Source organism: Scyliorhinus torazame, chromosome 30 (assembly GCF_047496885.1).
Source record: "Scyliorhinus torazame isolate Kashiwa2021f chromosome 30, sScyTor2.1, whole genome shotgun sequence".
Classification (NCBI taxonomy): Eukaryota; Metazoa; Chordata; class Chondrichthyes; order Carcharhiniformes; family Scyliorhinidae; genus Scyliorhinus; species Scyliorhinus torazame.
The window spans coordinates 32632919-32657223 of NC_092736.1; the positions used below are offsets into that span (position 1 = coordinate 32632919).

A 24305-nucleotide genomic window follows, 5' to 3' on the forward strand; every position below is an offset into this window, starting at 1 on the left:
CTCCAAAGGGTAATCAAGCTTCAGCACTATCCCCTGGAATGAAATACCCACCATCCCCAACTCTACAAGTCCATCCTCCCCCAGCCAGGAGAAATCATTGCAGCCTGAGCCCCGTCCCTGGGTGTAATACATTGTGTACATACATTGTTATTAGTCTCTTACTGTCTTACAATAGTATGTACCGGTCAGGCAGGGAGGAAGGCGTCGAACGAGGGAACCGTGGTTTACCAAGGAAGTGGAATCTCTTGTTAAGAGGAAGAAGGAGGCCTATGTGAAGATGAGGTGTGAAGTTTCAGTTGGGGCGATGGATAGTTACAAGGTAGCGAGGAAGGATCTAAAGAGAGAGCTAAGACGAGCAAGGAGGGGACATGAGAAGTATTTGGCAGGAAGGATCAAGGAAAACCCAAAAGCTTTCTATAGGTATGTCAGGAATAAGCGAATGACTAGGGAAAGAGTAGGACCAGTCAAGGACAGGGATGGGAAATTGTGTGTGGAGTCTGAAGAGATAGGCGAGATACTAAATGAATATTTTTCGTCAGTATTCACTCAGGAAAAAGATAATGTTGTGGAGGAGAATGCTGAGCCCCAGGCTAATAGAATAGATGGCATTGAGGTACGTAGGGAAGAGGTGTTGGCAATTCTGGACAGGCTGGAAATAGATAAGTCCCCGGGACCTGATGGGATTTATCCTAGGATTCTCTGGGAGGCCAGGGAAGAGATTGCTGGACCTTTGGCTTTGATTTTTATGTCATCATTGGCTACAGGAATAGTGCCAGAGGACTGGAGGACGGCAAATGTGGTCCCTTTGTTCAAAAAGGGGAGCAGAGACAACCCCGGCAACTATAGACCGGTGAGCCTCACGTCTGTAGTGGGTAAAGTCTTGGAGGGGATTATAAGAGACAAGATTTATAATCATCTAGATAGGAATAATATGATCAGGGATAGTCAGCATGGCTTTGTGAAGGGTAGGTCATGCCTCACAAACCTTATTGAGTTCTTTGAGAAGGTGACTGAACAGGTAGATGAGGGTAGAGCAGTTGATGTGGTGTATATGGATTTCAGCAAAGCGTTTGATAAGGTTCCCCACGGTAGGCTATTGCAGAAAATACGGAGGCTGGGGATTGAGGGTGATTTAGAGATGTGGATCAGAAATTGGCTAGCTGAAAGAAGACAGAGGGTGGTGGTTGATGGGAAATGTTCAGAATGGAGTACAGTCACAAGTGGAGTACCACAAGGATCTGTTCTGGGGCCGTTGCTGTTTGTCATTTTTATCAATGACCTAGAGGAAGGCGCAGAAGGGTGGGTGAGTAAATTTGCAGACGATACTAAAGCCGGTGGTGTTGTCGATAGTGTGGAAGGATGTAGCAGGTTACAGAGGGATATAGATAAGCTGCAGAGCTGGGCTGAGAGGTGGCAAATGGAGTTTAATGTAGAGAAGTGTGAGGTGATTCACTTTGGAAGGAATAACAGGAATGCGGAATATTTGGCTAATGGTAAAGTTCTTGAAAGTGTGGATGAGCAGAGGGATCTAGGTGTCCATGTACATAGATCCCTGAAAGTTGCCACCCAGGTTGATAGGGTTGTGAAGAAAGCCTATGGAGTGTTGGCCTTTATTGGTAGAGGGATTGAGTTCCGGAGTCAGGAGGTCATGTTGCAGCTGTACAGAACTCTGGTTCGGCCGCATTTGGAGTATTGCGTACAGTTCTGGTCACCGCATTACAGGAAGGACGTGGAGGCTTTGGAGCGGGTGCAGAGGAGATTTACCAGGATGTTGCCTGGTATGGAGGGAAAATCTTATGAGGAAAGGCTGATGGACTTGAGGGTGTTTTCGTTGGAGAGAAGAAGGTTAAGAGGAGACTTAATAGAGGCATACAAAATGATCAGGGGGTTAGATAGGGTGGACAGTGAGAGCCTTCTCCCGCGGATGGAAATGGCTGGCACGAGGGGACATAACTTTAAACTGAGGGGTAATAGATATAGGACAGAGGTCAGAGGTAGGTTCTTTACGCAAAGAGTAGTGAGGCCGTGGAATGACCTACCTGCTACAGTAGTGAACTCCCCAACATTGAGGGCATTTAAATGTTTATTGGATAAACATATGGATGATAATGGCATAGTGTAGGTTAGATGGCTTTTGTTTCGGTGCAACATCGTGGGCCGAAGGGCCTGTACTGCGCTGTATTGTTCTATGTTCTATGTTTCTTTATCCTTTTCATAGAATCCCTACAGAGCAGGAGGAGGTCCATTCGGCCCATTGGGTCTGCACCGACCCTCCGAAAGAGCACTCTTACAAGTCCATTCCCCCGCCCTATCTCTGTAACCCCACACATCGATCATGGCCAATCCACCTAACCTGCACATCTTTGGACTGTGGGAGGAAACTGGAGCGCCCGGAGGAAACCCACGCAGTCACAGGGAGAACGCGTAAACTCCAAGGCTGGAATTGGCACTGTGAGGCAGCAGTGCTAACCACTGTGCAGCCATGCCGGATATGACGGTCATTGGCAAGGCCAACATTTGTTACTCATCCCTAATTGCCCTTAAACTGAGTAGCTTGCTCGGCCTTTTCAGAGGGTTTTCGCTGTGGATCTGGAGTCACACATGGCCAGACTGGGCAAGGACAGCAGATTTCCTTCTCTAAAAGGACATTAGCAAACCAGACGGGTTTTTACAGCAGTCAATGATAATCTCATGGTCATCATTACCGAGACCCAGAGTAACGCTCTGGGGGCCCGGGTTCGAATCTCACCATGGCAGATGTTGAATGTAAATACAAATATGGAATTAAAAGTCTAATGATGACCATGAAACCATTGTCGATTGTCGTAAAAACCCACCTGGTAGCAGTAATTTAGCTGATTATCTCCTCCAAAATTTCACTCAGACAGAAGCAATTGTGACCTTGTCATGCATCGAGTCACTTAAACAGAAAATACTAACTAATGGCATGCATTTGTCAAAGTAATACAAAAATATCTATAATTGCTGAGAAATAGCTGCGGAGGGGGAATATAGAAGATGAGGGCTTTATTTCTTATCCAGATAGGTTTGCGATCGGACTGCATACGGACAGGATGACACCAGGAATGAGAGCCTTCAGAAATCAAAGAAGCTGTTTATGACGGAGCATCGCTTTGGCAGCGTCTGTCTTGCAAGACAATATTTTGTGCCACGATGGCCTGGATCAGGAGCTCCACTCTAGGATGGCCGGTCTCTGCCACATTTGCAGAAGATATTTGTTACGATCCCAATTGGCGTTATAACTGAACGGGAAGATCCCAGAAAGGAAGTCTCTCTCAAGAGACTGTAACACTTACTTTTTTTCCCCAATAAAACGTGGTGGAATGGACTCACAGGACCACTAATTAGTTTTAACAAGAGAAAAAAACATTTATTGAACATGCAATACTGCCTTATTCCTCATTTAGTTTAACAATTAAACATAAATTCAAAGATTAACATGGATTACAAAGTACAGCTTAAGTGGGCTAGCACTGTGGCTTCACAGCACCAGGGTCCCAGGTTCGATTCCCCGCTGGGTCACTGTCTGCGCAGAGTCTGCACGTTCTCCCCGTGTCTGCGTGGGTTTCCTCCGGGTGCTCTGGTTTCCTCCCACAGTCCAAAGACGTGCAGGTTAGGTGGCCTGGCCATGTTAAATTGCCCTTAGTGTCCAAAAAGGTGAGGAGGGGATATTGGGTTACAGGGATAGGGTGGAAGTGAGGGCTTAAGTGGGTCGGTGCAGACTCGATGGGCTGAATGGCCTCCTTCGGCACTGTATGTTCTATGTAAGCTACAATGGTCTCGGGTGGCACAGCAATGCAGTGGTTAGCACTGCTGCCTACGGCGGTGAGGATCTGGGTTCAATCCCAGCCCCGGGTCACTGTCCATGCGGAGTTTGTACATTCTCCGTGTCTGCGTGGGCCTCACCCCCTCAACCCAAAGATGTTCGGGATAGGTGGATAAATTGCCCCTTACTTGGAAAAATTTTTTTTTAAAGCTACAATGGTCTCATTAACACAAAAAGTCCCTTTAAAGCACATAAGATGACCATGATGAAATATACGCACTGTGCTCTGAACCGGTTACGGTCTATGATTTTTTTCATCAGAATGCCCCAGATGATGATCACGAGAGTTTCCAAACTCCACTGCCAAAACATGCTTGAAATCTTCACTCATAATAATAATGCTTTCCCTTAGCGTTTGAATTCCGAAATCCAGTCCAGGTTTTCCGGATGACACACGAAGCTTCCGCTCTACGTTTAACAGCGGATCCAGCCCAGGATTTTACACCAACCCCTTTAAGGGTTTCCTCGTCTTGATGGCTGCACAAACTGTTCACAATTGCTTTAACTCTCAATTCCAAGGCTGTATTAAAATTACATCAAATGTTTCATCTAACTCTGAAGTCTGCCGCCCCATTTTAAATCTAGTTACTGCAATTGTCTCGATAACCTTTTTACTCTTCCTTGAATTCTTCTGAACAACACCATACTCTCTGTTCTCTTGGTACCTTAAACATTATTTCTGTCCCAATTCCCTGGTTATCTGGACTTTATCTTGTTCCTTAGGAGGCTTGCATCTTTGAACTCCCTGGTTCGGTCCAGCTTCCGGTCACCCCTGTGTCCGGTCTTCAACTGCTCTGGCTTCCAGTTAAAAATAAGAACAAAAGAAAGCCTTTCCCTTGGGAAAGTGGCTTCCTGTCGTTAAGCATCAATGAGTTGTGATTGTGCTGCCTGAACGGGCAGTGCGAGCAAATTCTCTACCAACTTCCGAGGGGGAAGGTAAACAGTTTTAAAAGGAAGAAAATCTGCAATGTTGTGGGGAGAGGGCAGGACGTGGAATGAACTGAATAGCTTTCTCTGAGATAGCAGGAACAGGCCTAATGGGCTGAACGGCCTCCTTCTGCGCCTCTTCGATTCTATTACATTAGGCTACCTGGGTAAATTTCGCTGTTTACAGGTGAATATCTGAAACTGAAAGCTAATTTCCCACCTGCCCTTTGCTTGTGCCTTCAGTAGCTAAGGTTTTGAAAGTCGGAACATGCCCCACACAACACAAGCTCGGATTGATTTATTTTCTGCACTATCTTCACGTGGATAAATTAGAGCAGCATATAGCACTGTGAACCTGCTAAAAATATTCCAGGGAACTGATTTATTGCTTCCTCACTACTGAACGGATTCCTCCATCATTATAAACAGGAAACAGAAAGTCTGTGGAGACAACGCCGCAGACAGATTAAGTACCACACCAAAAGTGACAAAGGACTGTTGATGGGGAGTGCGCAAATCTTTCAGCTACAGTCGCAAATTAATAATTTTAAGCTTTAATCGCAATGTCGAATGTCGTAAACAGCTGCCAGTAACTCTAGTGGTTCAGCCTGAAGGGTCGTTGGAGGACTGCAAAGAGATCATGGTGGTTGAAATCATTAACCGTTTACAGATTAATCGATGTGACAGAGCGAGAGGAATTCCCCAAGTTGCTGCTGCCGGGATTGGGGGGGGGGGGGGGGGGGCTGTATAATTTCACAGTTCGTTCCTACTGATGTATAATTATTGCTTCTACATTTTAATGACCACAGCTGTATTGAACCATCCAGCGATCCTTGTGGAATAAAATTAATACACAAGCATTCAAATTTGACTGCGTCCTTGGAATATTGTGGGAACTCTATTTTCTATTCTCATACTTATTTGCAAATAGAATTTGAGGCCCGGCCGCATGAAATGAATTTTTTAAAGCCTGATGACCAAAGCCTTGGTCAAAGTGACTGAAATGAGCAGGGGGAGCATGGGAGGGAGAGGGTGGGGGGGGGGTGAAAGAGAGGGTGGAGGAGAAAGAGGGGGTGGAGGAGAAAGAGACGAGGAGAGAGAGGAGGGAAAGAGCGGAGGGGCAAAGAGCGGAGGGGTAAAGAGAGAGGGGGGAAGAGAGGGGGGGAGATTGGGGGGAGAGAGAGGGGGGAGAGAGAGGGGGAGAAAGAGGGGGAGAGAGAGGGGGAGAGAGAGGGGGAGAGAGAGGGGGAGAGAGAGGGGGAGAGAGAGGGGGAGAGAGAGGGGGAGAGAGAGGGGGAGAGAGAGGGGGAGAGAGAGGGGGAGAGAGGGGGGGGGAGAGAGGGGGGAGAGAGGGGGGAGAGAGGGAGGGGAGAGAGGGCGGACTGAGGGGGGGAAGAGAGGGGGAAGAGAGAGTGGGAGAGGGGGGGTCAGAAAGGAGGGGGGGAAGAGAGAGGGAGGGATGAGGGAGGGAGATAAAAGAGAGGGGGGAAGAGAGAGGAAGAGGGGGAGAGAGGGGAAGAAAGAGGGGGGAGTGAGGGGGAGAGAGAGGGGGAGGGGGAGAGAGAGGGGGAGGGGGAAGAGAGTGAGGTGGAGAGGGGAAGAGAGAGGGGGGAAGAGAGGGTGGAGCAGAGACAGAGACACACAGAGAGATGCAGAGAGAGAGATAGAGAGAGAAATAGAAATAGAGATAGAGAGGCGGAGGGAGACGGAGACGGACGCGCAGAGGGGGGGCGCGCGCAGAGAGGGGGGGCGCGCGCAGAGAGGGGGGGGGCGCGCGCAGAGAGGGGGGGGCGCGCGCAGAGAGGGGGGGCGCGCGCAGAGAGGGGGCGCGCGCAGAGAGGGGGGCGCGCAGAGAGGGGGGCGCGCAGAGAGGGGGGGCGCGCAGAGAGGGGGGGCGCGCAGAGAGGGGGGGCGCGCAGAGAGGGGGGGCGCGCAGAGAGGGGGGGCGCGCAGAGAGGGGGGCGCGCAGAGAGGGGGGGCGCGCAGAGAGGGGGGGCGCGCAGAGAGGGGGGGCGCGCAGAGAGGGGGGGGCGCGCAGAGAGGGGGGCGCGCAGAGAGGGGGGCGCGCAGAGAGGGGGGCGCGCAGAGAGGGGGGCGCGCAGAGAGGGGGGCGCGCAGAGAGGGGGGCGCGCAGAGAGGGGGGCACACACAGAGGGGGGCACACACAGAGGGGGGCACACACAGAGGGGGGCACACACAGAGGGGGGCACACACAGAGGGGGGCACACACAGAGGGGGGCACACACAGAGGGGGGCACACACAGAGGGGGGCACACACAGAGGGGGGCACACACAGAGGGGGGCACACACAGAGGGGGGCACACACAGAGGGGGGCACACACAGAGGGGGGCACACACAGAGGGGGGCACACACAGAGGGGGGCACACACAGAGGGGGGCACACACAGAGGGGGGCACACACAGAGGGGGGCACACACAGAGGGGGGCACACACAGAGGGGGGCACACACAGAGGGGGGCACACACAGAGGGGGGCACACACAGAGGGGGGCACACACAGAGGGGGGCACACACAGAGGGGGGCACACACAGAGGGGGGCACACACAGAGGGGGGCACACACAGAGGGGGGCACACACAGAGGGGGGCACACACAGAGGGGGGCACACACAGAGGGGGGCACACACAGAGGGGGGCACACACAGAGGGGGGCACACACAGAGGGGGGCACACACAGAGGGGGGCACACACAGAGGGGGGCACACACAGAGGGGGGCACACACAGAGGGGGGCACACACAGAGGGGGGCACACACAGAGGGGGGCACACACAGAGGGGGGCACACACAGAGGGGGGCACACACAGAGGGGGGCACACACAGAGGGGGGCACACACAGAGGGGGGCACACACAGAGGGGGGCACAGCGAGAGGGACACAGCGAGAGGGACACAGCGAGTGGGACACAGAGAGAGGGACACAGAGAGAGGGACAGAGAGAGAGGGACACAGAGAGTGGGACACAGAGAGTGGGACACAGAGAGTGGGACACAGAGAGTGGGACACAGAGAGTGGGACACAGAGAGAGGGACACAGAGAGAGGGACACAGAGAGAGGGACACACAAGAGTGGGACACACAAGAGTGGGACACACAAGAGTGGGACACACAAGAGTGGGACACAGAGAGGGACACAGAGAGAGGGACACAGAGAGTGGGACACAGAGAGTGGGACACAGAGAGTGGGACACAGAGAGTGGGACACAGAGAGTGGGACACAGAGAGTGGGACACAGATGCAGACCGACGCGGGAGACCGACACAGAGACAGACAGACAGACACAGAGACAGACAGACAGACACAGAGACAGACAGACACAGAGACAGACACAGAGACAGACAGAGACAGTGCAGCCTGGCCCGCGCAGGGGCACGACATGCGTGTCCCAGACTCTTGCATATAAATAAATAAGGACAATACCATGGTGACAACTGAAGCACTCACCTTCTTTGTGACCGATTTGTTTGAGCGTGGTCTGATCTGTGTTTTGTGAACGCTACCACGTACGAGCAAGAGAAGATCAGACAAGCTGAAGAGTTTATAGGTGATATTCCCGGCTGGAGGAGCAGTGTAATCAGACTGAGCTTCACTGCAGTTCAATAGCTCCTCTGAGAGGAGACCTAAAAAGGGAACAAATCACAGGACTGATCAACTTGCTTTATTTAGTCAGGTAGTGTTTGATGCTGCCAGCTGATTATTCTGACTTAACTGGACTGAGTATTAAAATCTTGGAACCACACCAACGTTACAGCACAGGAGGCCATTCAGCCCATCTTGCATACAGGCCCACAGGTCACTGAAAGTGGCAACGCAGGTGGAGAAGGTAGTCAAGAAGGCATTGGGCATGCTTGCCTTCATTGGCCGGGGCATCGAGTATAAAAATTAGCAAGTCATGTTGCAGCTGTATAGAACCTTAGTTAGGCCACACTTGGAGTATAGTGTTCAATTCTGGTCGCCACACTACCAGAAGGATGTGGAGGCTTTAGAGAGGGTGCAGAAGAGATTTACCAGGATGTTGCCTGGTATGGAGAGCATTAGCTATGAGGAGCGGTTGAATAAACTCGGTTTGTTCTCACTGGATCGAAAGAGGTTGAGGAGCAACCTGATGGAATTCTACAAAATTATGAGTTGAATGGACAGAGTGGATAGTCGGATGCTTTTCCCACCAGAGAGGAAAAGTCAATTACTAGGGGACATAGATTTAACGTGGGAGGGGCAAAGTTTAGAGGAGAGTTTAGGGCAGCATGGTAGCATTGTGGATAGCACAATTGCTTCACAGCTCCAGGGTCCCAGGTTCGATTCCGACTTGGGCCACTGTCTGTGCGGAGTCTGCGCATCCTCCCCGTGTACGCGTGGGTTTCCTCCGGGTGCTCCGGTTTCCTCCCACAGTCCAAAGATGTGCAGGTTAGGTGGATTGGCCATGATAAATTGCCCTTGGTGTCCCAAATTGCCTTTACTGTTGGGTGGGGTTACTGGGTTATGGGGATAGGGTGGAGGTGTGGACCTTGGGTAGGGTGCTCTTTCCAAGAGCCGGTGCAGACTCGATGGGCCGAATGGCCTCCTTCTGCACTGTAAATTCTATGATAAATCTATGAGATGTACAAGGGAAGTCTTTTTTACAGAGAGGGTAGTGGGAGCCTGGAACTCGCTGCCGGGGGGAGCTGGTGGAAGCAGTTACAATAGTGATGTTTAAGGGCAGTCTTGACAAATACATGAATAGGATGGGAATAGAGGGATATCGACCCCAGTGCAGGAGGTTTTAGTTTTGACGGGTAGATTCGAGGACCGAAGGGCCTGTTCCTGTTCTTTGTCTGAGCCAGCCCGAGGACACCCAGGTGGCCTTTCTAATCCCACCTTCCTGCACCCGGCCCAGAGCCCTGCAGTTTACAGCAAATCCAGGTGCTTTTTAAAAGAGTTTAGGGTCTCTGCCTTCACCACCAACTCAGGCAGCGAACTCCAGACTCCCACTACCCTCTGCGTAAAAAAAGTTCTTCCTCATGTCCCCTCTACATAGTAGCACAATGGTTAGCACTGTTGCTTCACAGCGCCAGGGTCCAGGGTTCGATTCCCACTTTGGCCACTGTCTGTGCTGAGTCCGCATGTTCTCCCCGTGTCTGCGTGGGTTTCCTCCGGGCGGTTCGGTTTCCTCCCACAAGTCCCAAAAGACGTGCTTGTTCGGTAAGTTGAACATTCTGACTTTCCCCTCTGTGTACCTGAACAGGCACCGGAGTGTGGCGACTAGGGGGTTTTCACAGTAACTTCATTGCAGTGTTAATGCAAGCCTACTTGTGACAATAATAAAGATTATTGTATACACCTTTTGACACTCATCTTTAATCTATGGTTTTAAACTAATGTGGCAGGGGGATGGGAACCAGATTAGGAAATTAGAGGTCAGTAAAGAGGCAGCAACTAAAGCCAGTAAGGTACTAGATAATAAACTCATTGTAACTAAGGGGAAGAGTAGACAGGGAAGAGATGATGAACGCAAAGGGACAGGTGGTCTGAGGTGCATTTGTTTTAATGCGAGAAGTGTAGCAGGTAAGGCAGATGAACTTAGGGCTTGGATTAGTACCTGGGAATATGATGTTATTGGTATTACTGAGACTTGGTTGAGGGAAGGGCAAGATTGGCAACTAAATATCCCAGGGTATAGATGCTTCAGGAGGGATAGAGAGGGAGGTAAAAGGGGTGGAGGAGTTGCATTACTGGTCAGAGGTGATATCACAGCTGTGATTAAGGAGGGCACAATGGAGGATTCGAGCACTGAGACAATATGGGTAGAGCTAAGAAGTAGGAAGGGTGCAGTAACATTATTGGGACTTTACTACAGGCCTCCCAAAAGCGAGCGTGAAGTAGAGGTACAAATATGTAGACAGATTATAGAAAAATGTAGGAGCAATTGGGTGGTCGTGATGGGAGATTTTAACTTCCCCGACATTGAATGGGACTCATGTAGTGTTGGAGGCGTAGATGGAGCAGAATTTGTAAGGAGCATCTAGGAGAGTTTTTTTAGAGCAGTATGTAAATAGTCCAACTCGGGAAAGGGCCATACTGGACCTGGTATTGGGGAATGATCCTGCCCAGGTGGTTGAAGTTTCAGTCGGTGATTACTTTGGAAATAGCGATCACAATTCCGTAAGTTTTAGAATACTCATGGACAAGGACGAGAGTGGTCCTAAAGGAAGAGTACTAAATTGGGGAAAGGCCAAGTAGAACAAAATTCGTCAGGAGCTAGGGAATGTGGACTGGGAGCAGCTGGTTAAGGATAAATCCACATTTAAATTGTGGGAGTCTTTTAAGGAAAGGTTGATTAGAGTGCAGGACAGACATGTCCCTGTGAAAATGAGGGAAAGAAATGGCAAGATTAGGGAACCATGGATGACGGGTGGAATTGTGAGGCTAGCTAAGATGAAAAAGGAAGCATACATAAGATCTAGGCGACTTAAAACTGATGAAGCTTTGGAGGAATAACGGGAAAGTAGGACAAATCTCAAACGCGCAATAAAGAGGGCTAAAAGGAGTCATGAAATATCTTTGGCTAACAGGGTTAAGGAAAGTCCCAAAGCCTGTTATTCGTATATAAAGAGCAAGAGGGTAACTAGAGAAAGGATTGGCCCACTCAAAGACAAAAGAGGGAATTTATGCGTGGAGTCAGAGGAAATGGGTGAGATTCTTAATGAGTACTTTGCATCGGTATTCACCAAGGAGATGGACATGACGGATGTTGAGGTTAGGGATGGATGTTTAAATACTCTCGGTCAAGTCGGCATAAGGAAGGGGGAAGTTTGGGGTATTCTAAAAGGCATTAATGTGGACCAGTCCCCAGGTCCGGATGGGATCTATCCCAGGTTACTGAGGGAAGCGAGGGACGAAATAGCTGGGGCCTTAACAGATATCTTTGCAGCATCCTTGAGCACGGGAGAGGTCCCGGAGGACTGGAGAATTGCTAATGTTGTCCCTTTGTTTAAGAAAGGTAGCAGGGATAATCCAGGGAATTATAGACCTGTGAGCTTGACGTCAGTGGTAAGCAAACTATTGAAGATACTGAGGGATAGGGTCTATTCACATATGTAAGAAAATAGACTTATCAGTGATAGGCAGCATGGTTTTGTGCAGGGAAGGTCATGTCTTACAAACCTAATAGAATTATTTGAGGAAGTGACAAAGTTAATTGATGAGGGAAGGGCTGTACATGTCATATACATGGACTTCAGTAAGGCGTTTGATAAAGTTTCCCATGGCAGGTTGATGGAAAAAGTGAAGTCGTATGGAGTTCAGGGTGTACTAGCTAGATGGATAAAGAACTGGCTGGGCAACAGGTGTCTCAAAATGGAGAAAGGTGACTAGTGGTGTTCCACAGGGATCCGTGCTCAGACCACTGTTGTTTGTGATATACATAAATGATCTGGACGAAGGTATAGGTGGTCTGATTAGCAAGTTTGCAGATGATACTAAGATTGGTGGAGTTGCAGATAGCGAGGAGGACTGTCAAAGAATACAGCAAAATATAGATAGATTGGAGAGTTGGGCAGAGAAATGGCAGATGGAGTGCAATCCAGGCAAATGCGAGGTGATGCATTTTGGAAGATCTAATTCAAGAGCGGACTATAAGGTCAATGGAAGAGTCCTGGGGAAAATTGATGTACAGAGAGATCTGGGAGTTCAGGTCCATTGTACCCTGAAGGTGGCAACGCAGGTCGATAGAGTGGTCAAGAAGGCATACAGCATGCTTTACTTCATCGGACGGGGTATTGAGTACAAGAGTCGGCAGGTCATGTTACAGTTGTATAGGACTTTGGTTAGGCCACATTTGGAATACTGTGTGCAGTTCTGGTCGCCACATTACCAGAGGGATGTGGATGCTTTAGAGAGGGTGCAGAGGAGGTTCACCAGGATGTTGCCTGGTATGTAGGGTGTTAGCTATGAAGAAAGGTTGAGTAGATTAGGATTGTTTTCGTTGGAAAGACGGAGGTTGAGGGGGGACCTGATTGAGGTCTACAAAATTATGAGGGGTATGGACAGGGTGGATAGCAACAAGCTTTTTCCAAGAGTGGGGGTGTCAATTACAAGGGGTCACGATTTCAAGGTGAGAGGGGGAAAGTTTAAGGGAGATGTGCGTGGAAAGTTTTTTACGCAGAGGGTGGTGAGTGCCTGGAACACTTTGCCAGCGGAGGTGGTAGAGGTGGGTCCGATAGCATCATATAAGATGCATCTAGACAGATATATGAACGGACGGGGAATAGAGGGAAGTAGATTCTTGGCAAATAGAAGATAGGTTTAGATAAAGGATCTGGATCGGCGCAGGCTGGGAGGGCCGATGGGCCTGTTCCTGAGCTGTAATTTTCTTTGTTCTTTGTTCTATGTCCCCGGTTCTAGAATTCTCCACCAAGGGAACAATTTTATCCTGCCTGCTCTATCTTTGTGGAATCAATGGCAGCTCCTCACAGACCGCGTGGTTCAGTGTAACCAATGGCAGCTCCTCACAGACCGCGTGGTTCAGTGTAACCAATGGCAGCTCCTCACAGACCGCGTGGTTCAGTGTAACCAATGGCAGCTCCTCACAGACCGCGTGGTTCAGTGTAACCAATGGCAGCTCCTCACAAACCGTGTGGTTCGGTTGGAGCATCAATTGGATGCACTTAGGAGCATGCAGGTGGCGGAAAGCGTCATAGATAGGAGCTATAGAGACGTGGCCACACACACAAGGTGCAGGCAGAGAGATGGGTGACCACCAGGAGGGGCAGTCAGTCAGTGCAGGAATCCCCTGTGGTTGTCCCCCTCTCGAACAGGTATACCCCTTTGGATACTGTTGGGAGGGATAGCCTATCAGGGGAAAACAGCAGCAGCCAGAGCAGTGGCACCACGGCTGGCTCTGATGTTCAGCAGGGAGGGTCAAATCGCGGAAGAGCAATAGTCAGGGGCACAGATAGGCGCTTCTATGGACGTGAACGACACTCCAGGATGGTATGTTGCCTCCCTGGTGCCAGCGTCCAGGATGTCTCCGAACGGGTAACAGGCATCCTGAAGGGGGAGGGCAAACAGGCAGAGGTTGTTGTACATATTGGTACTAACGACATAGGCAGGAAGGGGCATGAGGTCCTGCAGCAGGAGTTCAGGGAGCTAGGCAGAAAGTTAAAAGACAGGACCTCTAGGGTTATAATCTCGGGATTACTCCCTGTGCCACGTGCCAGTGAGGCTAGAAATAGGAAGAAAGAGCAGCTAAATACGTGACTAAACAGCTGGTGTAGGAGGGAGGGTTTCCGTTATCTGGACCCCTGGGAGCTCTTCCGGGGCAGGTGTGACCTGTATAAGAAGGACGGTTTGCATCTAAACTGAAGAGGCATAAATATCCTGGCCGCGAGGTTTGCTAGTGTCACACGGGAGGGTTTAAACTAGTATGGCAGGGGGGTGGGCACCGGAGCAATAGGTCAGAAGGTGAAAACATTTGAGGGAGAACTAGGGAATAGAGCCAGTATGGCTCTGAGAAAGAGCAGACAGGGAGATGTTGCCGAAAACAGCGGGTCTGGTGGTCTGAAGTGCATATGTTTTAATGCAAGAAGTATAAAGGTAAGGCAGATGAACTTAGAGCTTGGATTAGAACTTGGAACTATGAGGTTGTTGCCATGACAGAGACCTGGTTGAGGGAAGGGCAGGATTGGCAACTAAACGTTCCAGGATTTAGATCTTTCAGGTGGGATAGAGGGGGATGTAAAAGGGGTGGCAGAGTTGAGCTACTGGTTATGACGAATGTGATATAAAATAGTTACTTTAGAGATATTAGTTAATGTAATGTAGAAATAAGCCACTTTGATTCTGGCAGATAGAGACAAAGGGATTTGAGACCGCATGGAAAAAGCAAGAAGAGGTGTGTCTATGAGAGTGATGCTGCATTGATAGGGGCCAGAGAAAGGGATTGGAAGTGAGCCAATCAGAATAGATCAAACAGGTCAGGAGGGATATAGGCTGACCTATGGGCGTCGAGTATGTGAAACTTGATACCATTTGAATTGATTTGCAGAGATCCCTTTGTCTCTTTGTTCATTCGCTTTCTGGGATGTAGGAGACTGGATGTCTCTTATGTTTCTGTGAGATGAATTAAGCTTGCAAGCTAAATAAAATAACTTCTTTTTACGTGCGAATCCATCTCGACTTTTATTGAGGCCAGACTGACGGAGAAAGAAATTTGGGAATCAACAGTTAGGGAGAATATCACAGCTGTACTACGGTAGGACACCTCAGAGGGCAGCGAGGCTATATGGGTAGAGATCAGGAATAAGGGTGCAGTCACAATGTTGGGGGTTTACTACAGGCCTCCCAACAGCCAGCGGGAGATAGAGGAGCAGATAGGTAGACAGATTTTGGAAAGGAGTAAAAGCAACAGGGTTGTTGTGATGGGAGACTTCAACTTCCCCAATATTGACTGGGACTCACTTAGTGCCAGGGGCTTAGACGGGGCGGAGTTTGTAAGGAGCATCCAGGAGGGCTTCTTAAAACAATATGTAGACAGTCCAACTAGGGAAGTGGCTGGACCTGGTATTGGGGAATGAGCCTGGCCAGGTGGTAGAAGTCTCAGAAGGGGAGCATTTCGGGAACAGTGACCACAATTCAGTATGTTTTAAAGTGCTGGTGGACAAGGATAAGAGTGGTCCGAGGGTGAATGTGCTAAATTGGGGGAGGGCTAATTATAACAATATTAGGTGGAAACTGAAGAACCTAGATTGGGGGCGGATGTTTGAGGGTAAATCAACATCTGACACGTGGGAGGCTTTCAAATGTCAGTTGAAAGGAATTCAGGACCGGCATGTTCCTGTGCGGAAGAAGAATAAATACGGCAAATTTTGGGAACCTTGGATAACGAGAGTTATTGTAGGCCTCATCAAAAAGGAAAAGGAGGCATATGTCAGGGCTAAAAGGCTGGGAACAGACGAAGCCGGTGTTGAATCGAAGGAAAGTAGGAAGGAACTTAAGCAAGGAGTCAGGAGGGCTAAAAGTGGTCACGAAAAGTCATTGGCAAATAGGGTTAAGGAAAATCCCAAGGCTTTTTGCACGTACATAAAAAGCAAGAGGGTAGCCAGGGAAAGGGTTGGCCCACTGAAGGACAGGCAAGGGAATCTATGTGTGGAGGCAGAGGAAATGGGCGAGGTACTAAATGAATACTTTGTGAAAAATATTAAGGTAGATAAGTCTCCAGGGCCTGATGGGATCTACCCCAGGACACTGAAGGAGGCTAGAGAGGAAATTGCTGAGGCCTTGACAGAAATCTTTAGATCCTCACTGTCTTCAGGTGATGTCCCGGAGGACTGGAGAATAGCCAATGTTGTTCCTTTGTTTAAGAGTAGCAAGGATAATCCAGGGAACTACAGGCCGGTGAGCCTTGCGTCAGTGGTAGGGAAATTACTGGAGAGAATTCTTCGAGACAGGATCTACTTCCATTTGGAAGCAAATGGACGTATTAGTGAGAGGCAGCATGGTAGAGCAGTGGATGTTGTCTATATGGACTTCAGTAAGGCCTTTGACAAGGTCCCTCAAGGCAGACTGGTACAAAACGCGAAGTCACACGGGATCAGGGGTGAGCTGGCAAGATGGATACAGAACTGGCTAGGTCATAGAAGGCAGAGAGTAGCAATGGAAGGATGCTTTTCTAATTGGAGGGCAGTGACTAGTGGTGTTCTGCAGGGATCAGTGTTGGGACCTTTGCTTTTCGTAGTATATATAAATGATTCGGAGGAAAATGTAACTGGTCTAAATAGTAAGTTTGCAGACGACACAAAGGTTGGTGGAATTGCGGATCGCGATGAGGACTGTCAGAGGATACAGCAGGATTTAGATTGTTTGGAGACTTGGGCGGAGAGATGACAGATGGAGTTCAATCCGGAAAAATGTGAGGTAATGCATTTTGGAAGGTCTAATGCAGGTAGGGAATATACAGTGATTGGTAGAACCCTCAAGAGTATTGACAGTCAGAGAGATCTAGGTGTACAGGTCCACAGGTCACTAAAAGGGGCAACACAGGTGGAGAAGGTAGTCAAGAAGGCATACGGCATGCTAGCCTTCATTGGCCAGGGCATTGAGTATAAGAATTGGCAAGTCATGTTGCAGCCGTATAGAACCTTAGTGAAATGAAATTCACTTATTGTCACAAATAGGCTTCAATGAAGTTACTGTGAAAAGCCCCTTGTCGCCACATGCCGGCACCTGTTCGGGGAGGCTGTTACGGGTTAGGCCACACCTGGGAGTATAGTGTTCAATTCTGGTCGCCACACTACCAGAAGGATGTGGAGGCTTTAGAGAAGGTGCATAAGTGACTTACCAGGATGTTGCCTGGTATGGAGGGCATTAGCTATGAGGAACGGTTGAATAAACTCGGTTTGTTCTCACTGGAACGATGGAGGTTGAGGGGCGACCTGATAGAGGTCTACAAAATTGAGGGGCATAGACGGTGTGGATAGTCAGAGGCTTTTTCCCAGGGTAGAGGGGTCAATTACTAGGGGGGGCGTAGGTTTAAGGTGCGAGGGGTAAGGTTTAGAGGAGATGTACGAGGCAAGTTTTTTTACACAGAGGGTAGTGGGTGCCTGGAACTCGCTGCTGGAGGAGGTGGTGGAAGCAGGGACGATAGTGACATTTAAAGGGCATCTTGACAAATACATGAATAGAATGGGAATAGAGGGATACGGACCCAGGAAGTGTGGAAGATTGTAGTTTAGTCGGGCAGCATGGTCGGCACAGGCTTGGAGGGTAGAAGGGCCTTCCTGTGCTGTACGTTTCTTTGTTCTTTGTTCTATCACATCCCTCATAATTGTTTACACCTCAATCAAGTCACCCCTCAGCCTTCTTTGTTCCAAAGAAGCTATCTAATCTCTTCTCGTAGCTACACTTTTCTAGCCCTGGCAACATTCTTGTAAACCTCCTCTGCACTCTCTCCAGAGCAATAACGTCCTTCCTGTAATGTGGTGACCAGAACTGCACGCAATACTCCAGTTGTGGCCTCGCCAGTGTTTTATACAATTCCAATATTATAGACTTACTTTTATATTCTATACCAATGAAGGAGAGTATTCCATATGATTTCTTAACAACCTTGTCTACTTGGAAGTGCTGCCTTTAGGGACCTGTGTACTTGTCCGCCAAGATCCAGTCTCTGGACTCCTCATGTACAACACAAGATCTCAACAGCGAATTAACAAACTGCTTTGCCTGTTCTGAGAGAGCAGGGACACTAGAAATTGCCAATCGGCAGATAGAATTAACGTCATGAAGTTCCTCTTCCTCCTTAATGCTACATTAAATGTAATACTTTAAAGATAAACTCAAAGAAATAGATTTAACGCAAAGGACATTGCTGTTCTTACGTTTCGTGTTCTGGGGTGGCGTGTGCCAAGAGCCGGGTACATTCTTGAATGAAGTGGCGCTGTGCTTGGCGGTGGGATTACTGTCGGTTGGGTTGACGCGCGGAGAGTTCTGCTCTTGGGTGATTCGCAGCTGATCCACCGGACGTTTGCAACTTGGCTTTAACAGTTCACACTGCATTTTCAGAATCTGCCCAACCGGGTCAAGCTCCTCCGAGAGGGGTTTAGCCGCCTTTCTTTTTCGCCTTGGGCCAGATGGTTTCTGTGCTTGGCTGCTGGGCGCGACTGGTTCAGGAGATGGCGATCGAGGGGTGTCTGGGATATCGTCTTTGGGACCCCTGGCGGATCCTGAATCGCTCGGGACTGATTTCACAGTGCTTTCCATGTCACTTGTGTCAATCACCAGCCGCTCACCATCAGAATCGCTGTCAACCACGTTGCCAGCCCTTTTTGAAACCAACTCCTTAACGAAGGCCACTTTGTCCGAATCTGTGTCCAGCAATGTATCGCTGCCTCCTTCACCGCTTCCCTTGTCCTTGGAGTCAGTCTCCTGTTGATCTGACTTGCACCCTCCCTCACAATCAGTAGTCTCTTCGGCGGTCGATCCGCCACCCTGGTCATCTTTGGACTGTCTGACGTTAAGTCGTTTCTCCTGCATGATTTTTTTGGTTATCTCCAAGGAATTTGATTTCCCCTCAGTAACGTCCTCCTTCCCATCGTCCACTCTTGCAGGACACCTTGGGGGCGGACTGGAAAATGAGGCGCGTTTACGAGCATCCGCGCTCTTTTGGGTTCCCGAACCGTGACCAATTGATCCAAATGTCTCCAGTTCACTAAAGTCAGCAGCGAGATCAAAGTCTTTGCTTTCATGGGTGCTGAGATTTCTTTGGTGCTCACAGGACTGGAAGTCCTATATTTAACGGGAAGAAAACAGGCACTGTGACTGGGAACAATTTATACAATTAGCACATACACTGACTTCATGAAAAAGACAATCTTTTCATTTGTAAACAAACACCAAACAGATGCTTCAATCCTATTGGGGCATGTCACTGTGCCACGTGGAATACCTCATGCAGGGCTGTTCTCCAAAGTGTCTTAAAATCATACAATCCCTATAGTGCAGGAGGCCATTTGGCCCATTGAGTCTGCACCGACCCTCTCGGAGAGCTCCCTACATAGGTCACACATCCGGTTTATCCCCATTATCCCACCTAACCGATGGACACTTAAAGGGCAATTTATCATGGCTAATCCACCTGAGCTGCACATCTTTAGACTGTGGGAGGAAACCAGAGCACCCGGAGGAAACCCACGCAGACACGGGGAGAACGTGCACACTCCACATAAACAGTCACCCGAGGTCGGAATCAACCCCGGGTCCCTGGCGCTGTGAGGCAGCAGTGCTAACCACTGTGCCACCCGCCTCTCCAACACTGTCCAATACTTAATCCCTCAACTATCGCCACTGAAGCAGTTTAACTAGTCAATGGCTGAATGAGCTGGAGCTCCTTTATCTGGGCACAGATTCAGATTAAAGAAGTAATTTAGTGAAGATTGTTTAAGATTATGAAGGGGTTTGATTGCACTTATGTGCACAGGACATGCCCACTTCGACGGAGTCCAAAACCAGGGGCCATATGTTTTTTAAAATTCCCTCAGGGCTTGAGGGTGCTGCTCACAAGCCCAACACTTATTGCCCATCACTAAGTATCCTCGAGAAGATGGTGATGAGTCGCCTTGTCAGCCATCACAGAGGGCAACTAAGGGTCAGCGACATTACTGTGGACCTGGAGTCACATATCGGCCAGGCCCAGGAAGGATTCTTTACGAAAGGACATTAATGAACTGGATGAATGTATTTTCTAACAATCCAGTAGTTGCATGCCAGCATCACCGAGACCAGGTTTCTTTAGTCAGGATTTATTCAATGAACTGAATTTAAATTCCCTCTTCCGCTGTGGAAGGTTTTGAACTCATGACACCGATTTGTTCAAGCTTCCAGTTTACGAGCCCAACAACAGGGGGACACGGTAGCACAGTTGCTTCACAGCGCCAGGGATCCGGGTTCGATTCCCGGCTTGGTTCACTGTCTGTGCGGAGTCTGCACGTTCTCCCCGTGTCTGTGTGGGTTTCCTCCGGGTGCTCCGGTTTCCTCCCACAGTCCACAGATGTGCAGGTTAGGTGGATTGGCCACGCTAAATAGCCCTTAGTGTCCAAAAGGTTTAGGTGGGGTTTCTGGGTTACTTAGGTAGGGTGCTCTTTCCAAGGGCCGGTGCAGAGTCGATGGATGGAATGGCCTCCTTCAGCACTGTAAATTTATTGCTTTCATGACCAGAACCATGACATTACGCTACACCCAAAATAACAGCATTAATAAATAGTAACTAATTCATATATACAGTCAGGAATTCAGAAGAAACCTCTTTACCCAGGAAGGGACGAGAGGTGAAATTTGCTCACAAAAGTTGAAGTTGACAGGTACATTTGAGAGGAAATTAGATTTTTTTTAAATTAATTTACATCCCGTGTCGCTGGCTAGGCCGGCATTTATTGCCCATCCCTAGTGGCCCTTCAAAAGTTGTTGGTGGTGAACTGCCTTCTTGAACTGCTGCAGCCCGAAGTGTAGGTACACCCACAGCACTGTTAGGGAGGGAGCACTAGGATTTCCACCCAGCGACAGTGAAGGAACAGCAGATATATTTACAAGTCACGGTGGCGCAGTGGGTTAGCCCTGCAGCCTCACTGCGCTGAGGTCCCAGGTTTAATCCTGGCTCTGGGTCACTGTCCGTCTGGAGTTTGCACATTCTCCACTGGTTTGCGTGGGTTTTGCCCCCACAACCCAAAGGTGTGCAGGATAGGTGGATTGGCCACGCTAAATTGCCCCTTAATTGGAAAAGATTAATTGGGTACACTAAATTTAAAAAATATATATTTCCAAGTCGAGATGGCGAGTGGCTCGGAGGGGAACCTCCAAGTGGTGGTGTTCCCAGGTATCTTGGGAATAGAACAAAGAACAAAGAACAAACAGGCCCTTCGGCCCTCCAAGCCCGTGCCGACCATGCTGCCCGACTAAACTACAATCTTCTACCTACTAAAACAAATCTTTGTTTTAGTAAGCTCAGAGGAGGCGGCAAAAGAGGGGGAGGTGTGGCGCTGCTAGTCAAGAGCAGTATTACGGTGGCGGAGAGGATGCTAGATGGGGACTCATCTTCCGAGGTAGTATGGGCTGAGGTTAGAAACAGGAAAGGAGAGGTCACCCTGTTGGGAGTTTTCTATAGGCCTCCAAATAGTTCTAGGGATGTAGAGGAAAGGATGGCGAGGGTGATCCTGGATAAGAGCGAAAGTAATAGGGTAGTTATTATGGGAGACTTTAACTTTCCAAATATTGACTGGAAAAGATATAGTTCGAGTACATTAGATGGGTCGTTTTTTGTTCAGTGTGTGCAGGAGGGTTTCCTGACACAGTTTGTTGACAGGCCAACAAGAGGCGAGGCCACATTGGATTTGGTTTTGGGTAATGAACCAGGCCAGGTGTTGGATTTGGAGGTAGGTGAGCACTTTGGGGACAGTGACCACAATTCGGTGACGTTTACGTTAAGGATGGAAAGGGATAAGTATACACCGCAGGGCAAGAGTTATAGCTGGGGGAAGGGAAATTATGATGCCATTAGACGTGACTTGGGGGGGATAAGGTGGAGAAGTAGGCTGCAAGTTTTGGACACACTGGATAAGTGGAGCTTTTTCAAGGATCAGCTACTGCGTGTTCTTGATAAGTATGTACCGGTCAGGCAGGGAGGAAGGTGCCGAGCAAGGGAACCGTGGTTTACCAAAGAAGTGGAATCTCTTGTTAAGAGGAAGAAGGAGGCCTATGTGAAGATGAGGTGTGAAGTTTCAGTTGGGGCGATGGATAGTTACAAGGTAGCGAGGAAGGATCTAAAGAGAGAGCTAAGACGAGCAAGGAGGGGACATGAGAAGTATTTGGCAGGAAGGATCAAGGAAAACCCAAAAGCTTTCTATAGGTATGTCAGGAATAAGCGAATGACTAGGGACAGAGTAGGACCAGTCAAGGACAGGGATGGGAAGTTGTGTGTAGAGTCTGAAGAGATAGGCGAGATACTAAATGAATATTTTTCGTCAGTATTCACTCAGGAAAAAGATAATGTTGTGGAGGAGAATGCTGAGCTCCAGGTAAATAGATTAGATGGCATTGAGGTAAGTAGGGAAGAGGTGTTGGCAATTCTGGACAGGCTGAAAATAGATAAGTCCCCGGGACCTGATGGGATTTATCCTAGGATTCTCTGGGAGGCCAGGGAAGAGATTGCTGGACCATTGGCTTTGATTTTTATGTCATCATTGGATACAGGAATAGTGCCAGAGGACTGGAGGATAGCAAATGTGGTCCCTTTGTTCAAAAAGGGGAGCAGAGACAACCCCGGCAACTATAGACCGGTGAGCCTCACGTCTGTAGTGGGTAAAGTCTTGGAGGGGATTATAAGAGACAAGATTTATAATCATCTAGATAGGAATAATATGATCAGGGATAGTCAGCATGGCTTTGTGAAGGGTAGGTCATGCCTCACAAACCTTATTGAGTTCTTTGAGAAGGTGACTGAACAGGTAGACGAGGGTAGAGCAGTTGATGTGGTGTATATGGATTTCAGCAAAGCGTTTGATAAGGTTCCCCACGGTAGGCTATTGCAGAAAATACGGAGGCTGGGGATTGAGGGTGATTTAGAGATGTGGATCAGAAATTGGCTAGCTGAAAGAAGACAGAGGGTGGTGGTTGATGGGAAATGTTCAGAATGGAGTTCTGTCACAAGTGGAGTACCACAAGGATCTGTTCTGGGGCCGTTGCTGTTTGTCATTTTTATCAATGACCTAGAGGAAGGCGCAGAAGGGTGGGTGAGTAAATTTGCAGACGATACTAAAGTCGGTGGTGTTGTCGATAGCGTGGAAGGAAGTAGCAGGTTACAGAGGGATATAGATAAGCTGCAGTGCTGGGCTGAGAGGTGGCAAATGGAGTTTAATGTAGAGAAGTGTGAGGTGATTCACTTTGGAAGGAAAAACAGGAATGTGGAATATGTGGCTAATGGAAAAGTTCTTGAAAGTGTGGATGAGCAGAGGGATCTAGGTGTCCATGTACATAGATCCCTGAAAGTTGCCACCCAGGTTGATAGGGTGGTGAAGAAGGCCTATGGAGTGTTGGCCTTTATTGGTAGAGGGATTGAGTTCCGGAGTCAGGAGGTCATGTTGCAGCTGTACAGAACTCTGGTACGGCCGCATTTGGAGTATTGCGTACAGTTCTGGTCACCGCATTATAGGAAGGACGTGGAGGCTTTGGAACGGGTGCAGAGGAGATTTACCAGGATGTTGCGTGGTATGGAGGGAAAATCTTATGAGGAAAGGCTGATGGACTTGAGGTTGTTTTCGTTAGAGAGAAGAAGGTTAAGAGGAGACTTAATAGAGGCATACAAAATGATCAGAGGGTTAGATAGGGTGGACAGTGAGAGCCTTCTCCCGCGGATGGAAATGGCTAGCACAAGGCGACATAGCCTTAAACTGAGGGGTAATAGATATAGGACAGAGGTCAGGTGTAGGTTCTTTACGCAAAGAGTAGTGAGGCCGTGGAATGCCCTACCTGCTACAGTAGTGAACTCGCCAACATTAAGGGCATTTAAAAGTTTATTGGATAAACATATGGATGATAATGGTATAGTGTAGGTTAGATGGCTTTTGTTTTGGTGCAACATCGTGGGCCGAAGGGCCTGTACTGCGCTGTATTGTTCTATGTTCTACACTTCCTGGGTCCGTATCCCTCTATTCCCATCCTATTCATGTATTTGTCAAGATGCCCCTTAAATGTCACTATCGTTCCTGCTTCCACCACCTCCTCCGGTAGCGAGTTCCAGGCACCCACTACCCTCTGCGTAAAAAACTTGCCTCGTACATCTACTCTAAACCTTGCCCCTCTCACCTTAAACCTATGCCCCCTAGTAATTGACCCCTCTACCCCGGAGAAAAGCCTCTGACTATCCACTCTGTCTATGCCCCTCATAATTTTGTAGACCTCTATCAGGTCTCCCCTCAACCTCCTTCGTTCCAGTGAGAACAAACCGAGTTTATTCAACTGCTCCTCATAGCTAATGCCCTCCATACCAGGCAAC

The 24305-nt window shown here is 48.9% G+C and overlaps 1 protein-coding gene across 3 annotated transcripts in view; it reads right to left on the bottom strand.

Moving 5' to 3' along the window:
* ice2 (interactor of little elongator complex ELL subunit 2) overlaps window positions 1-24305 on the bottom strand; it is a 129518-nt gene that overhangs the window by 66939 nt on the left and 38274 nt on the right. For all 3 annotated transcript variants that reach the window (XM_072493097.1, XM_072493098.1, XM_072493099.1), the window contains 2 exons: window positions 18142-19048; window positions 8234-8409 (listed from right to left, as the gene is read on the bottom strand). In XM_072493097.1, the coding sequence (XP_072349198.1) occupies window positions 8234-8409; window positions 18142-19048 (1083 nt within the window). The remainder of the gene's footprint in view (window positions 1-8233; window positions 8410-18141; window positions 19049-24305) is intronic.